Here is an 18,060-nt window from a genome sequence, read left to right on the forward strand (position 1 = left end):
TTTTATTTTTGATGCGTGTCATTGTTGTCTCTGGGCAACAACAGTCACTTCCGTCACGCGGCAGTACTTGCACTTTGTTTTGCTACGCATTAAAATGTATATACTTATTCATAAAATATAGACCATAACACATCAGTAAATAATTTTAGATCATAGTGCAAGTAAGCCAACTGGGTCACGGACCAAAAGATTTTAAAATACCCCACATTTTTCAATGTTCTTCCCATCCTTTGTTGCCATGTGTACACTACAGTACGTGTTCCTCACAAAGACTTCATCTTGATGCGAAATCCGACAGAGATTTTATACATTTTTTACATGGTTTCTTTCAAAATACTTGAAATTTGATTTTTAATGATTACGTTTGTGCATTCGTGTCGTGACTAGTGTCCCTGACTTTTGTGTCGGAGAGTTGTGCAACGTACATTCAATGCTCAACACAAAATGTGCTCCTGTATCAGCACAACCACGCACATACGTGCAACTTATGGCACATTATGTTATTTTAAATATAACTTTGGCCAGATCTCTACCGATGGATGTTTAATTCACACATAGCGATAGTAAGTTAGGTGAGCAAACTCAGCAAAGGTTGGTGGTACGTCAGGTATTTTTGTGGGCTTGAGAAAATAGAGTAATTGTATACATATTTTAATTTCTTTGCACACGTTTATCAAATGCACAAACACACAAACGCTGATACCTGCAGTAACGTTATGACCTAAACACGGGTGCTGTTTTAACAGTGTTTTAATCTGGTAAATTCATTTATGGGGTAACAGTTCGCCGATGTTTTATCGCTAAATGTAACGTACGGAACCTCGGGCGGTATCGACTTCCTACGAAGCGTGTGTCTGCGCATGCGCAGCAGGTCACCGAAAGAATCGCTGTTCGAAGGAGAGAACGAGGGGAACAGCGCGATCGACTGCGCGACACGCGATGAGGTAAGAATGTGTCATAATTCTGCAAATGTACAATACGTTGTTTGTTTTTGCGTTGCAAAAACGCGTGTTTACAAAGCGGACTGTGTGAAAATTGCATTGTATTACTGTAGAAATAAATAAATGGAAGATCGCGTTCGGAAAGTCGGTGCCGAGACTGCATCGCTAAAAGCATAGGGAGTACAGGAGGGGAGGGTAAACAGTGACTGTGGACTCTTTAAGCTCATGCAGCACAGCGAAATGGAGGTTGTAGAGTCGTGTGAAATAAACTTATGGTGTGTTTAAAATGCACGAATAATTGTCAGCTGTCTATACGCGCTATGTTTGATAATAATATCGCTAAATGTTACGTTGTTTCCGCCGTGTTTTGCTTTACAGGCTGGTCGGGACAGCATTCCACAGTCCAGCGATAGCTGTAATGGAGGCTGGCGAAACTCGTGTCGATTTTTTCCCGACAATCTGCATGTCGAATATGCTGAGCTTTGATATTTATCACAAGGTAGACATGTTAGCAATTAAACCGCGTCAAAAGCGCTTAAAATTATAGTGGTTAAAGTTGTTTATTTGAACCGAGAAGAGTGAATCGGTTCAGTTTCGAGCGAGTTGTTCTCGCGTGTCCGAGCGCAAGCGCATTAACGTAACATTAACAATTATTGTGTCGCTTAATAAAAAAAAACAGATCTAATAAACACGTCATAAATTAACTTTTACGATTTAAAATAGATTAAAAAAGTAACTTAAACAAACAAAAATGTAGTAGAATATTAAACTATATATTTAAATATTACATTTATGTGCATAACCCACATAAAAAAAACTTAATTATACTGTAGTATTTTTTTGCTATAGTAGATTGTAGTAAAATATCTAGATACTACAGAGTTTTTGAACATTACCATAGTAAATATTATATCTAGATACTACAAAGTTTTTGAACATTACCATAGTAAATATTAAAGTAAACCTCAGTACAGGTTTTTCATTCATTATAGTTGTTATTATTACAGAATATATTCGTATTAACAACATATAGTAATTACAATAATATGTAAGGGAATAATGTATAGGCAGCAAGTTGTATCGCAGAAATAAGCCAGTTTATTACATTGAAGGGGATTATTTCGCGATAACAACCAACTGTCTGTACCTTATCCCGCTCATTACACAGCTATTTACCTCATAAGAAGGAAAGAAACTTTAAATATTGATTTGAAATATTTTATTTGCAAATTTTTAATGAATTCAGTCGTTTTATGAGGAAAACTTGTTTACTTTCGGTTTTAGGACGAGACGTTCAAATGTCACAAACACACCATTTTGTGTAATCATTTGTAAATATAACGTTATATATGTTATTAAAAGACATATTTATATTTTTTGTGTTATATTAAACTACCTGTCAAAATGATTTGCGGCATTCGATTTACTGTGTGTAGATGGTTTCAGCAGTAACAACATAAACAAACGGCTTTCGTGGAACAAAAATAACTTCCGGTAAACTCCGCAAACAATCAATAACAACAAAGTCCAACAAACTTAAGAGTAGTTTATTAGTTTAAATCGTAGCATATCAAAAACTACACTTAGCTAATGTTACTTTGTAAAATGTGTACTATATAATGTATACAATCTTAACTACAGATTGGCTGCCAAACCTCCCATCAAATAGCGGTAATCCACGATCCCGTCTTCCCTAGTCTTTAGGAAACCAAAACATTTGTTATTTTAGATGAAGTATTTGTTTCAGTTTAGCAACTAGTCAGATCAATAAACAAACAGAGACCGGAAATAAAGTTACGCTCATGAAACATCCGATGAAACGCACTATAAAAAAGCACTATAAAAAGCATATTTCTTATTAGGATGACATTTCACAGTTCAGGTGATTGTCTTGACATTTTCGTAGAATAGTTAAGTATGTAAATAATATAATTATTTGGGAATCAAGGTTTTTTATTAAGGTAAAATTCTTGATTGTTTTTACACCCTTGAAATGCCGCAGCCATATTTATTTAAGTATTAATGTCATTTCAGTGAGCCAAATTAAAATGAACATCGCAGTCATGGTATTGTATTGTTTGTTTGATATTTACTAGTCAGTTTTACTGTTGAACATTTGTGTTGGTCTACAAGTGCACATAATATCAAGACTTGAATGTAAAGTATACTGCATTTCATAAATTTTACATTTCTTTTCATCTGTGCAATGTTTGTAGACCATAACAAGAATTGTATATTTACTAGAAAGAAATGTTAATTTAATTTTGATGTATGGTTGCAGAGTTGATAATTACTTGCTTACTAAACTCTAAACTTAACCAGCCCGCTTAACAAGCTAATCTTATCCTGTTCAAATCTTCCTAAGATAAATGATCCAATTTGAGTTAAAACAACTTAGATTCATTTATGTCGATTACATCTATTTTATCATGTTTATGTTTTTCTAATGATTGAGAATCTTTAAAATGTTTATTCCCTTGGCCATCTTTTAGCATTTAGTGTAATTAGTTATAATAACAAAAAATTAGGGCTTTAGAAAGTGTTTTTACTCTTTTCTATTTGTCGTAATTATAACATTGGATTATGTTTCTAGCTGTTGTTGTTACTTTGTTTTGCGTATTTCATTGCCATAGTAATTGCGGTGCATTGCAGAGATCGAATATCAGCTTATTTGTATGGACCTCTCTACCGTCGCTTCTGGGCTCGGTGCAAAATCCATCACCATAGCAACCGCTCGTTTCTGTCCCGTTCTATAAATATTCTCCTTCACGCTAGTCTGCCGTGTTTCTGCTAGCTCGAGCCGATACGGCAATTTAATAGAGGGATTTTATTTACATTTGGTGCAGTGCTTTGGCAAAGACTTTGCTGAATTGCTGTATAAAAACAGTGGCTGATGCAATAAAATTTTTCCCTAAATTATTAAAATTATCAATGTTAAGCTATATATCTGTGTGTTTTTCTTTGTTTTGTCATTGTCAATGCATAATTTAAGCCAAGGCAATAAAAAGAAGCACGTATTTAAAAAATGAACGAGTGGCAAATGATATAATGTTGCCAGGTTGAAAATGTAAACATGCTGTGCCAGAATTATTTTTAACTTTTTTTTTTCATTTCTGTTATCTATTTACAGATATATTATAATGATCTGTAACCCATAAAAATATGGAACTTTGACGTTTCAAGATACCCAAACGCACCCCAACGATTTAAGGTGAAACTTCTTCATCCTACGTTTATAGATTAGTAGACTTGTTCCTATTGAAAATGTGAGCCACCAGTTCTTCTTGAGATGTCTCGGACGCATCGGTCTGATAAGTCTAGTATAAATCAAGACCTCAAACCCAAAGGAAGAGATCAGATATGACTGATGAGCTAAACAGGTTGTCATCTGACCGGGAAGAGACGTATCGGGATGCATCTATGCCCACCGGAGCAAACACAGACGCTGCCATGATGGAACAAGCACTGGAGGATGACTCGCCATGCGAGGTGACGGTTGAGGTGCTTCCTGATTGGCTGAAGCCAATGGAGGAGGACGATGATGCTGTCGAGAATGAAAAGACCATTGTGCGACGCACCAGGAAGACCAATCCTCACATGTATGTGCCTGATATTTGTTTGCATTTATATACTTCTGATTTTTAGGCTGGGGTGTATGTCTTGCTTCAGGATTTAATGTATGGAGCTGCTGGAGAATCTGAAATATTCAGGCCTAACTTTATATTAAGATTAGAAAACCAATTTAGTTTCTCTCATGTATTTACATTGTGAAAGTAAAGCGCGGCAGAGGTCGACCTCCTCTTCCCAAAAATGTTCGTGCTCGACTCGACAAGATTAAAGCATTGAAGGGTAGCGGTGGTGTGCAAGCAAAGGTACGTGTACTGTTTTGCTTTGCTTATTTTCTGATTCGGTTAGAATTAATATTGAAATTTTGTGATTTGAAGAACAGTATTGACACGGCCACATTCCAGAAATTGGATCATATTTTAACCTCATTCTTTCTGGTTGCTTTCCATGTGTAGAGTGTCAATACCCCCAAAAGAAGGAGACGATCAAGAACATCCATAACTGACCCAGGTCCGACCCAAACTCCGGAGGTTTTACCTAGAACGGCCCGAAGCCCGATCTCTACACCGCACAGATTCCAGCTCACTCCCTTGTCACCAACAGCAGCCATAACCATCTTTTCTCCCCAACAATTTCGTAGTCCTCCACGTCTCACGAGAGTCTCCCCGCTCAATGTCGACGGTACACGGATACCTTGTCACTCTCCATCCGTTCAGCTGAGCAACGTTTCCCAACAATTAAGTCCAGCCACACCCGGGAATAACGGTATTCAGCTTCCCGCTCATCTCTGGCAGTGCCCACCTCTGCAACCTCTTAGCTCTCGTGGCGCATACGTAGATCAGACCGTGACAATTGAGGCACAGGATTTTCCAAATGCCATTTTCAATGGAAAAGAAACAGAAAAGGAAGAAATCCTGCTTCTCATCAGGTGAGCACATTTTAAATATTTTGCTCAACTAGACTTAAATTGCCTATGAAATTTTTGCATGTGTTTTTAATTACCCCCGTTTTGGACTCCATACACCTGTTTTAGTGCTGTCTTTAATAGATCTGAATTTAAGGTGTTAATGAGCGCTTGTGATTATCAAGTTGTTTGGTTGTAATTTATATATTTTCCGACAGAGACTGTGTTGGCTGTGGCTGCCAGTTTCCTGCTGAGAACGTCGGGGACTCGTTGTGTCGGAAATGTAAACGTATGTACACACTCAGTATTGTCAGGAAATATGTCACTGTGCAATATTTCTGTTAAGTTTATCTCTTTGATATTTATTGCTTAGTAATAAATGAAACAATTCATTTTGCAGCGGACAAGAAGTCATCTCCTCCAAACATAGTATTTAGAAAGGTATGTATGTATCATTAACCATCTGTCAGCCTGGCTGTATGCCATTGACACTTCAGTACTGTAATAAAACTGCAAAAGAACATTTATGTACTAAAAATAATGTTGGATTAATTTGATCAACTTCAGTAATTATAAAATGTTACAAAAAACTTTAAAGGAGACATATCATTAAAATCCGACTTTTTCCATGTTTATGTGCTATAATTGGGTCCCCAGTGCTTCTATCAACCTAAAAAATATGAAGAAGATCAACCTGGCAACTTAGTTTTGGGAAACCATTCTCTGCAAACATGTGGAAAACAGGTCATTAAAATTTAACTCCCCTTGTGATGTCAGAAAGAGATAATACCGCCCCTTAATCTGCACTATCCAACAATGACACTGCCAATTAGTGCAGAGAACAGCTCATTTGCATTTAAAATAAAAAAAACACCATTGACACCTTGCACAAGGAGGGCAAGATACAAAAGGTCATTGCAAAAGAGGCTAGCTGTTCACAGAGCTCTGTGTCCGAGCACATTAATAAAGAGGCGAAGGGAAGGAAAGGATGTGGTAGAAAAAAAGTGTACAAGCAATAAAGATTTTCTGAGATACTGATTTTGGGATTCTCCTTAGTTGTCAGTTATAATCATCAAAATTAGAAGAAATAAACATTTGAAATATATCAGTTTGTGTGTAATGAATGAATATAATATACTTTCACTTTTTGAATGGAATTAGTGAAATAAATCACCGTTTTTTTTTACTTTTTTCTAATTATATGATACGCACCAGTATATAGCGTGTGATATGACATGTGCGTATGATAGTTTCACCAGAAGAGAAACACTACATGAGAAGAATTGATTATTCTAGAATGATTTTGTGGGGCAGTGAATCGTCAGGGTAAAGTTAACTCTTTCCCAGCCATTGAGGGGTTATTTCATAAATTAAGAGAAAACGCTTCCCCACCAATGATGAGTTTTTACGGCATCCATATTTTCACTATTATCAACTAGGTGGCACTCTTACCCAACTTATAAAACACTGAAGCATCCACTGATCCAAAAACAGTAAAAACTCTGTGTATGTTTTAATTATCGTAGAAGTCAGAAGTCGGTCTTTTCTTTTGTAGGTGTATTCATGGCCTGGTTTGCTCATCTGCACTTTGTCATATTATTATTTCTGTACTGCAGTGTAATGCCACTGTGATGCTGTAGGGCTTTGGCGATACTTTTGAGTGTTTGAGTCAAAATAACACAGTGACCGCTGTTACCCTACCTATACAAAGTCCAGATTATCCATTATTTTATTTCTTTTCTTCAACATTTGTTTTGTTTGTTTGAATGTGAAACCACTGTTTATCATATTTTAAGTTTGCTTCTTAAGTTTTTCATTTTTTTGTCATGTTTTTGTTGTTTTGTTGTTATTTTTAAGGTGGGACAGGACAAGTGGGAAGTGGGGAAAACAAAACCTCCAAAAAAACTGGTAATACTTATAATATGTAGACACAAGTGCATCTGTAGGGCTGTGAAACGGTAGTAAGCACAAAAGTATTGCCAAAGATCATGCAATAATCCAGTAGTAGCTAAACTCCTGGAGATCTGAACTCATGACGCTCTGTATGTGTTGCAGAATTCAAATCCCAAATTTAAGAAAAAAATTAAAAAGGTTAGTATTATTATCTCTGTTATTTCTCCTCCTGTTATTAAACATATAGAAAAGTGCTGTAATTCAAACAGTGATCCTGTGTTTGTGTGTTCAGGATTTTGTCCCTGATGGTGATGAAGAAGATGAAGACTATGATGATGATGATCAATTGGTGAGTCTCTGTCCAATAGATAAACGCCAGCGGCATCTTTGAACACAAGTCTTGTGTAGTTTTTTTAAAACCACAGCTATTGTAATTGTGTCATGGGTTAAAGAAACACTTCACAAAAAAAAATGAAAATAAGCCCATTTTTACTCTAAAAGTCGGTTTTTAAAATATGCAAGACAGGTGCCCTCCAGGAACAATGTTGGAGACCCGTTATATAGAGCGTGGGACTCCAAACCTGTATACACCTGTCCTGCATATTTCAAAACTCAAAATCTAGAACAAATTTGTTTATGTTGTTGCCACTAAAACGGTCTGTAAAACTGCTACAAACGCTTCATGTTGATTATTGGCTAGTTAAAAGGTGAGCATGGTAATTGATGTAATAATTTTTTTTCATCAGACTCTTAATGGATTTTGCCAACAAAGCTGTATTTCTGAATGGCCAGAGGCCGGGATAAAGCAGATTTGAAACAAAGTATTTGATAAACGTATAGTATGTGTTAGGGCTGGGCGGTATGACGGTATCTTGATATCGTCTATCAAAACTTAATCTGTTGTTATCTTCTGGGCATTTTTACTTTAACACTAACTTTAACTTTCCCATATTTTAAATCTGTGGCAAATATTTAGTTAAAAGCTATAGTGAGTGGCTAATTTTTGTAATTCATAAAACATATGAAGAGTTTGGTTCCAAAACACGATAAAAAAAAATTTTTACCACCAAAATCAGGTCAGTGTTAAAAAGTTACTTCTTAATTTTATGCAAAATCTGATATCCGCCGTCTCATATTTTCTCCTTTTTTCCAAAACGCTATAAACGCCAGTCCTCCTTTTCTGCAGAATGCAATAAATCCGCTCAACCAATCACAGTGCACCATTTCACGCATTGTAAACACCAATGGCGGCGGGTTAAATACACATAGAATCCTAGTTTTCCTCATTTACTTTGTACTTCGTGATCAACAAACAAACAAAAACAAAATAATACTTACGTAAATAATACGTTAGCCATCAAAATCAAATATTTAAGTGAGAGGCACTCCGACGAAGGAAAAATGCTGGCTGTTGTTTGATCTCCCGCCAGCGTCAAGCTTCTGTCATGCTAACACATTGACCCCAGAGGATCTTATGAAAAACTTTACATTATTTTACTCAAAGTCAATGAAAATTGAGCAGGAACAAAAATTTTACAGCTGATCGCTGTCAAAAAAGTTCAGGGACAACGTCCCAAGGATAACAGCAGCAATGACAGTGTTCTTAATATGACAAAGTAAGTGTTTTGATTAATGCCATTAATGTTGATTTTTTTAATCGGTGGATACCACTAGTCAACTAAATTAATATAAAATGGCAAAGATGAATGCACATTTATGTATTGATTCAATAGATTTATAGCACTTTGAAAAAATAAATTGTCATGGATTTATTGCATTTTGCAGAAAAATAATCAGTTTTTATGATAAATCTTTGAAAATCTAATTCTGGATTTGAATTTTTAATGTTATTACAACCTAAAAGATGCTATGTGAAAGAAAATAGTGGTTTTCATCTTGTCACTTTCTTGGTATAGAACAGTGGTTCCCAAACTTTTTTAGCGTGCGGCCCTCCTTGTGTACGGTGCATTCCTTTGCGGCCACCCAAAGAAAATTTGTGGGAAAAAACTGTTCTAAACTCAACATTTTAATAAAAAAAAAAATTAAATTATACAAAAAAGTTGTGCTTTTGGTTAGTAGTCTTATTTTTTAGGTTTAATTACACAGAATCCATGATAAATTAATGTATTTCATAAAATGTCATAAAACTGGTGCCCCCCCTGGCACTATCTCGCGGCCCCCAGTTTGAAAACCACTGGTATAGAAAACACGTTTTTACCGAAATTAGTCTAAATGGAGTTATTGCGTTTTGGAACCAAACTCCTCATATATACTGTGAAATATACCATTTACTGTGAAATAGAATGACTTATTCCGTAAAATGGATTTTTGGTCATACCGCCCACCCTTAGTATATGTTTCTTAATGGCAAAACAAACATTTATGTGTCACAAGCTTCTTACCGTCTGTGTTTCTGCTTTTAGGATGGATCTAAAGGACTGACAAAACAAGGTAACATTCCAAATTATTACTGCTTAAATGAAATATACACTGATTTTTAGGAAATATACAGAAATTTTTGGTCAAAAGCAGTAAGCTGTGGTTTATAAGGCTACTGTCCCTTTAAGAGCTGCTGTTACACATCTGACTGTTAACATTCACTTAAAGGAACCTTGCATGAATTTGGCATAACCCTGTATGTTTTAAATGCAGTAAAATCCAAAGGTGATCTTGTTTCAGTACTCTAAACCAAGACAGCAATCAGCTTCGGGTGCAGGGTCCTCAGGTCCTTAAAATCCTTGAAAGTTTGTGAATCTGGGGAGAAAAATCAAGGCCCTGAGAAGTTTTTGAAAATATACATATATAGCTACAGGTCATTAAAAGTGCTTTAATGTATTTTATGCAAGAAGATTTCTGAAATAAATCCATATTATTACCTGTGTAGTGTAGGATAATATCATAAAAATTCTAGACTTTTTAAGCACACGTCCTAAACTGTTCGCTTTAAATGCTTATATCTTCTGTATGCGAATCTTGATTCATACCAAAATGCTTTTTTGCATAGTTGTGTTTGACACATGAAAACGTCCCGGGTTACGTATGTAACTGTTGTTCCCTGAGAAGGGAACGAGACACTGCGTCTCCCTTGCCATACTTCCTGCGTCCCTGTAATGCCGTCTTTGGCAATATTTTAGATAGTGATATACTTCCTGGCTCCCGCGTCACCCTGTCTTTGTCATTAATCCTCACCATTGGTTGAATTGGATATACACATTCAGATGCACTTACCCCTGGAGGCGTCCCCAAAGTGTCACCACAGTGACGCAGCGCAAGTTCCCTCAAAAGGGAATTGTAACAATGTATCTTAAAAGGTAACACGATGTAACCTTGATCTCACATGAAATGTGTCCCCACATTTAGTCCTAGAATTTGAGGGTACTGGATCTGGAAAGTCCTTGAAAGGTCCTTGAATTTAAAGTTAACTAAGGTGTGGGAACCCTGCGGGTGACTTATATGTCAGAGGAATAATGTTCAGGTAAATTGAAATTGGCCTTTAAAACACATGAAAAAAGAAACATTTGCGATGACCAATGCACTAAAGTGCATGCTGCTTTAAAGAACATGACACATTGTAATTATGAAGATGTTTCATGATCTAATATCGTCATGTTGTGCACCTCTTCTGTCTTGGTCACATCACAGCGCTCCACACATTATAAGAAGAAAACTTGCATATGAGACTTTTAATTATTTTAATGTCTTGTTTGTGGTCTTTTTATGTTGAAAATCTGATATGATTTTAAAAATTGTTTAGAGAGGGCCAAATATAAGAAACGCAATAGCAGGATGTGCCAGCAGTGTGACGCGTGTATGAGAGATAAAGACTGCGGCGTGTGTGACTTCTGCATGGACAAGCCCAAGTACGGTGGCAGTAACAAGAAAAGACAGAAATGCCGCCTGCGTCAGTGCCAGTTTCAGTCGAAGCTTTGCCATCAGATGAAGGTATGTAATTATCTCCAAAAGAGCATGACTGTCATGCCTTTATGCCAAAAGCAGAATGCTTCCTGATTTAATGTATGTTTAATGTGGTTTAATGTTTTTTTTTACTTGCCATCTTTAGGAACTGGCAAGGAGTCCACGGAGAAATAAAAACATCAAGCAGAAGCTCAAGGCGCGTGGAAGACCACGATCAAGAAAACGGAGAAACCGAAGAAACCCCTGGGAAGATGATGATGATGACGATGATGACGACGACGACGATGATGATATCACTGACACGGCCGATGAGATGGAGAAAATTAAACGCCCCAAGCCCAAAGGCACCAGAAGAAGAGGGAGGAAGAAATGGAGTTACAGTTTTAAGGAAGAGGAAGATGAGATGTTTGTTGAAGCGGTGGTTGACGATGTCGAAGCGGATGAGAACGAGGTTTCTGACTTTTAAACATAGCATGAAATGTTACACAGACAGACAAGTGTAAAGTTAAACCTGATTTATACTTCTGCATTGGACCTATCCCGTAGCCTCAGTTTTCGTTTATACTTACATATCCTTCTTATTGACGACGTGCAATTATGCATGCAGACCGCTAGTAGGCAGTAACCACAGGCATGTTACCAGTGTAACCGAGATTACACCAAAAAAAACTCAGAAAATGCATCTGGGGATCGTTTGATTTTTGGTTAATTTACACTGCCAATTATTTTCTGGATTCTGTGCGTGCATTCACACACACGCCATAAAGATCCTGTCAATACATCACGTGTCTTTACTTTCTCTGAATGCACGCACAAATTCTGGAAAATAATTGACATGAACGATGTAAATAAAAAATCAAACAATCCCAGATAAATCCCAGATACATTTTCCATGTATTTTACATTATGTCTGTGTGAAAAGGGCTATAAGTGAGGAGGGTGTGGTGTTATATTTTTAGTGAGGTGCACCTCAGAGTACACATAGGTCTGATGCAGAAGTATAAATCTGGCTTTAGACTAAAAATATTTTCTGCAGAAAGTTACATTTAACACTGATATTTTTTAATAAACTGGATCTTTATTTGGGAGTGTCTTTTAGTCCCGCTAGCTATTTTTAGGCATATCGATACAGAATATAATTCATTCTGAGTTAATATATTGGTCTTGGAACGAAGCTTAGTCAGCGATGCAAAGCAAACATTTATTCAAATGTTTGTGTAAATTTTAGCTACATCTAGTGGTAAGATGGCGAATTGCAACTCAATTTTACCCCTCAATTTTAAGACACATATGTAAGTCTTCGTCTGAGACAACGTAGGGATGAAACGCACTTGGTAGAGCAGTTTGTTCGTTTAGGGCTACTGTAGAAACATAATGTAGACTTCCATGTAAGGAGACCCCCGGTGTACGTAGATAAAAACTGTAATAAAAACAATACAGTTTATTATGTAAGGTCTTTATACACCACTGATAATATAGTTATTATGTACATTATAGTGCATTTCTGTCAAAAGATTTTTCTAAAAGTTACATAATGCACCTTTAAAAAAAGTAAATAATAAAACTGCAATAGAGAAGAAAGAGAAGAGGAGAAACAAAAACCCTGGAGATGGATGAACAGGGCATGTTGAATTTCTCCCGCTTACAATGCAAATGCGTTACCCAATAATAAAAACACAGAGCTGATGTTTTTGTGTAAATCAGGTGTGAAAGTGGGTGGGGTTTGTGTGATGTCACACTATAAATGTAAATGTGATGTTTGTTGGAGCAAAGCCAAACTGTTTTGAGTTTACTAGTGGGATGTTTCCTAATAGATCTATAAATATTGAATGAATGTCTTTATGATGTTTAAAGCAATCCTTTTAATTGATGTATTTTTTTTGTCCGCAGTCTGATTCCCTATCATTGGTTCAGAATGAGCCTGTGAAGATGATAGGGGCCAACAGTCAACATTTAAATGGGTTCAGTGTCAACCAGACACCTCAGTCTCAGGTGAGTAGATGATAACAAAGACTGCCAGGATGTTTTTTTACTTTTTGTTTAAAACCCTGAATGATTAAAGATTTTAACCAAACACAAAATGTAAAAGCACAAAATTGTATACACGTATACAAATGGATATTTCAGCCTGATCTCACAGGAATACGTGCATATTTTACGAGTTGGCTAATTCGTATGATTATTATGTACGAAGTGAATCATTCAAAAACATATGAATATAAAAAAAACAATAATGAAACCCCACCCCTAAACCCAACGTCACAGGTGTGAAAGCTAAACGTACAAAATGTACAAATGAGGTTGTACGAATTAGCCACCTGGTAAAATGTGTACGAATTTCCTTGAGATTGTGTTGGGTATTTATAAGTATAAACTTCTTACCTTCTGTATAAAGCATTGCCAGTTAGATTTGTAGTTAATTCCTGGCCTGCCCGACATATCCTCACCATATGCTGCTTACTGTGATTTTCGTATTCAGATTAAGGATTGTGGGTAATGTAGTACAAACGATTAGAAATCACTCTTGCATTTAAATCCTACAGAAGCACGTATCGTTGTAAACATGGATTAATGTATATAGCTGTGCCACTCTTTACAATATCCTAAAAGGATAACACTGAATATAACTTATTGAAAAAAATTATATATATATATATATTATACAAATCAATTACAACCAAACTATAGTAATTGCATTTACTAGCTACTGACCTAAGACCAGCAAAGGGAATCTCTATGGCTAATTTATAAGGCATGTTGGTTGCTGTTGTACCTTTTTTTGTTTATTGAGTCTTTTTATGCCTAGAATTAATCAAAGAGGTTGTACAATCCCTATAACTTCCTTTTCTGAAAGTTTGATCAATTGTGCATGATGACATGTGCAACAAATGCATATAGGGTCCATATTTGGGTCAACTTCTGGCACAGCTTTAAAGCTGAAAATTATCAAATCCTATCAGTGGTCCATCATGTCACTGAAAAATATCAGTGGCTTTGTTGTCATCAGTATTGTTACCCCTTAGACCCCCCACTCCACATAACCAATCCCAATTTAACCCCTGGACATGCCCAAACTCTGTACTGGAGGTCCAGTGTCCTTTAGAGTTAAAGGATTACTCCACTTTTATAAAAAAGTCTGATAATTTACTCACCACCATGTCATCCAAGATGTTAATGTCTTTCTTTGTTCAGTCGAGAAGAAATTATGTTTTTTGAGGAAAACATTCCAGGATATTTGCATACGGGTCTTTTTAAGCAAAAAGATTGCCATTTTCGCAAAACAAATGATAAGAAAGTACTTTAAAAACACAACTTCTCGTCTTGCACTAGCCGTGTGACGCGTTACATATGTGAAATGCACGCTTGTGGGTCATATTAAACAATAAACTGACACAAATACATTAGTGCTGTGACGTATCGCAACCCACGGTTCGGCTCGCATGCGATTCGCAGATAAATATGCAAATTTAAATAGGGAAAGTTTATCATTTGCACGTGTTTCTAAGGCTTGCGAATGTTAACATTCAAGTGATTTAATACCATTTAACCGCAAAAGGGCGCTAAAGTGAAAAGATTTCTGTATGCACATGCGGTTAAATGTGTCCGGTCCAGCTCCATTCGGACGTAATTCCCTTCAAAGATCATAACTTCTCGTGTAAACTATAGAGAGAGTTGTGCTACTGTGTCTCATACTGTAGTCCATTAATACATTTGCTGAATAGAGCAAATGTAACGTTTTTATGTGAAGCGACTGTTTATTCGGCATCTTCTTCCTGAAGCGCTGTTTCAAATTTGTCCTCCGGTATGTGTGCACGTTTTTAAGTGCCCTCAGTAGTGCATATACAGAGACGCGTTTCAAAAAGTAAACCAACATAAAATTTTCTGTTCTTGACAGGGCACATACACACAAAATGATCTCACAGTATTCTTTTTCTAATAAAAACATTTGTTTATGTCTTGAGTGTATGTATAGATTAGAGTCAGAAACCAGTCTGTGCTTATTTAGTCTTAAAGAGACAGTAACCTCAATTAACCTACTTAAGTCTGTGTCATTAATGTTAATCAAACAACCACAGATGACAGAAAAAATCACTTCTGTGGCTCTCAAAAAGTGATAATAATGTTTAATTCGTACAATAAAGACAGTTTTATTATTCATTTAATTCGATTTCTGTACCTAATGCTAATTTTAGACCATATCAATGTTCAACTGTGTTCTTTTTTATAAATGTTTGTAATATCTTTATTTGTTATTAGATTTTTCCCACCCATTTTTTTTTTCTGATTCGTTCCATGCCTCAAAAACCGTAATGTGATCCAAACCGTAAGTTTTGTGATCCGTCACAACCCTAAAAGACATTAAATAGTGTCATTACACATACAACAACATCCGAACACTCCTCTTTCTCAACACTTGTAAACACTGGAGCATTACTTTCACATACGTCTTGCGTGACCTTTCGACATGATTACGTAATATGCGAGGTCGCGCTGGCGCATCACACAGCTAGTGCAAGATGAGAAGTTGTGGTTAAAAGTACTTATTTTTTATTTATTTTTTGGCCAATGGTTTTGTTAGATAAGACCCTTATTGCTCGGTTGAGATCATTTAGAGTCCTTTAAAGCTGCATTGAAACTGTAAACTGTTGAAGTCCATTAAAGTCCACTATATGGAGAAAAGTTTTCTTCAAAAAATGTTTTCTTCTCGACTGAACAAAGAAAGACATAAACATCTTGGATGACATGAAGGTGAGTAAATCATTTGAATTTTTTATGAAATTGGAGTAATCCTTTAAAGTGTGTTTGATTAGGGTTGGAGCTAAATTCTGCAGGACATCGGCCCTCCAGGACTGAATTTAGGCACGCCTGCTTTAAAGGGAACTCTCTAAATTTTTTTAATTGGATCTCTGGGATGTAGTGCTGTAATATTTAGTTTAACCGCAGTCTTTGTTTTTGTATTTAAAGGAAATATACTACACCATGCCCGGTGTACCAGAGGCATCCAATATGCTGAGCCCTGTTACTGTGACAAACAATCATTCAGAACCGCCGAATGAGCCGAGCGCCGCGACCAGTCCTCTTCCTCCAGAGATCAGTCAGAATGATATACTGCAGATTGAGATGGTGAGAGTTGGGTCACCGGTGTCACAATTCATAAACCCCGAAAACACGACACGTCCTGAACAACAAGGAGATTCGACTGAACACACACCAGTGGTGAGCGACTCATTTAATTCTGTGTCATATTCACAGGATACCTTAACGAAACAAAAGTCTTATCCATGCATAATTAAAGCACATACTCCATTATGGGACAGCATGATACGTTGCTTCATCCATGCAAATGTTATTCGTTTTTTAGATAACTCAGATCTTCAGTCTGGCAGCCGGAACGGAGACGGACTTTGAAAGAGACGCGGGTCTGATGGAGCTCTTCTCATCTCTACGTCAGACGCTGCTGCCTGCCCACTGGGTGGGCGTCATGGCCAAAGGCCCCATTTTACAGCTCCTGCAGTGCTCCAAACTCTCCACCATGGCCGACACGGTGGTCCAGATCGAGAAGGGCTTCTTCTACCAGATCAGCGTTCAGAATCAGCCTCTCCTCCTCATGCACTCCATCTACGTGAAACACCCGACCTGCCTGACCTCCGTCGGCGACGTGGTGTCGCTGTTGTTGGACCTGGAGGGAATGAGCGTGTGTCAGGGTCATCAGAGCTTTAACACGGGTTCACCCGGGGAGCCCAACATGTGCGTGCGGGCCGCCCTGTGCGATTTGCTCATTCCTAGGGACGAGGAACAGTGTGAGAAATGCGCTCGGCCTGCGGAGGTGTGACTGACGGTTAGATACCCCGATTTATCTTCCACAAATTCAATGTAGAGTATTTTTTTGGTCTGAAAAAGGTCAAAAAGGACCTTCCACCAGTTTTAAAGCTCATTTCTGTTATAGTAAGAGATGTCTAGTGCCTGATGCAAACCTCATACAGTATATAACCAACGTTCAAAATGGTGCTTTTTATGTGGCAATTGGATTTCACAGAAAAATATCTACAGAGAAATGACTCTCTGTAGAAAAGATGAGCTGGTTTCTGCTGAAATCCTTTTTTTTTTGTCCAAATATTGAGACTCAACATGGAGTATTTCTGTTTTCATTTGAACTACCTCTCGATGATTTCACAAACTAACATTAACCGCCCAGGTGCATATATTCACAGTATTGATTCACACAACCCATTCATTTCAATCAAAATGTTTATGTAGTACAATGAAAATGCTTCTTGTACACAGCAAGAAATTAATTTCTTACTTGGTAGTTTTGTTTTGTTTTCAGTACAAATATCTAAACAGTTTATTGATGAGAAAAATGACCTAAGAAAATAAGTCTTAGACAACAAATATAAAATTTAAGTGAATTTGTGTGTAAAACAAGAAAGGAAAATCTGGGAAAAAATTTGGTACTTTTTCTTAAATTAATTGAAAAATTAAGAAAAAAGTAAACGTATTTAAAGAATTTTTTTCTCACCTCATCGGCAGATTTTTTTCTTGTTTTAAGCACAAATTCACTAAAATTTGAAATGTTTGTCTAAAATTATTTTATAACTTATTTTCTTAGGTCATTTTGCTCATCAACAATTCTTGATTTAAGATATTTGTTCTGATAACAAGACAAAAATACTCAATAAGTCAATTGGTCTCATTCACTAAGCATGCGTACGCACAAATTTGTCTTTTAATAAATCTTTTAACTTACAAATCTATTCAATAAAAATGTTTTTCATGAACAAGGAAAAATATATAACACTGATATATATTATAGTTTTTTTCCTTGTTCATGATTATTGC

The 18,060-nt window shown here is 36.5% G+C and overlaps 1 protein-coding gene across 2 annotated transcripts; it reads left to right on the forward strand.

The window, feature by feature from the left end:
* Positions 1-368: 368 nt before the first annotated feature.
* On the forward strand, positions 369-18,052 carry mbd1a (methyl-CpG binding domain protein 1a). Of its 2 annotated transcripts, XM_073868153.1 has the most exons (15): positions 369-944; positions 4,072-4,536; positions 4,704-4,813; positions 4,964-5,436; positions 5,631-5,701; positions 5,813-5,853; positions 7,270-7,320; positions 7,468-7,503; positions 7,598-7,654; positions 9,729-9,756; positions 11,060-11,247; positions 11,366-11,671; positions 13,111-13,212; positions 16,186-16,437; positions 16,583-18,052. In XM_073868153.1, exons 2-15 carry the CDS (start codon positions 4,302-4,304, stop codon positions 17,051-17,053), a joined length of 2,421 nt encoding a protein of 806 aa, XP_073724254.1. In that variant the 5' UTR covers positions 369-944; positions 4,072-4,301; the 3' UTR covers positions 17,054-18,052. The 2 variants fall into 2 exon arrangements, with proteins under 2 accessions (XP_073724254.1, XP_073724255.1); XM_073868154.1 differs by lacking the exon at positions 7,270-7,320 and having other exon boundaries at positions 372-944.
* The last annotated feature ends 8 nt before the right edge of the window (positions 18,053-18,060 follow it).

This window comes from Misgurnus anguillicaudatus, chromosome 5 (assembly GCF_027580225.2).
Source record: "Misgurnus anguillicaudatus chromosome 5, ASM2758022v2, whole genome shotgun sequence".
Lineage (NCBI taxonomy): Eukaryota > Metazoa > Chordata > Actinopteri > Cypriniformes > Cobitidae > Misgurnus > Misgurnus anguillicaudatus.

Coding starts and splice junctions, on each gene's coding strand:
- mbd1a (XM_073868153.1), top strand. CDS start 4,302: ATGACTGATGAGCTAAACAGGTTGTCATCTGACCGGGAAGAGACGTAT. Junction 7,655..9,728: donor ATGATGATGATGATCAATTG/GTGAGTCTCTGT, acceptor TTCTGCTTTTAG/GATGGATCTAAAGGACTGAC. Junction 11,248..11,365: donor AGCTTTGCCATCAGATGAAG/GTATGTAATTAT, acceptor TGCCATCTTTAG/GAACTGGCAAGGAGTCCACG.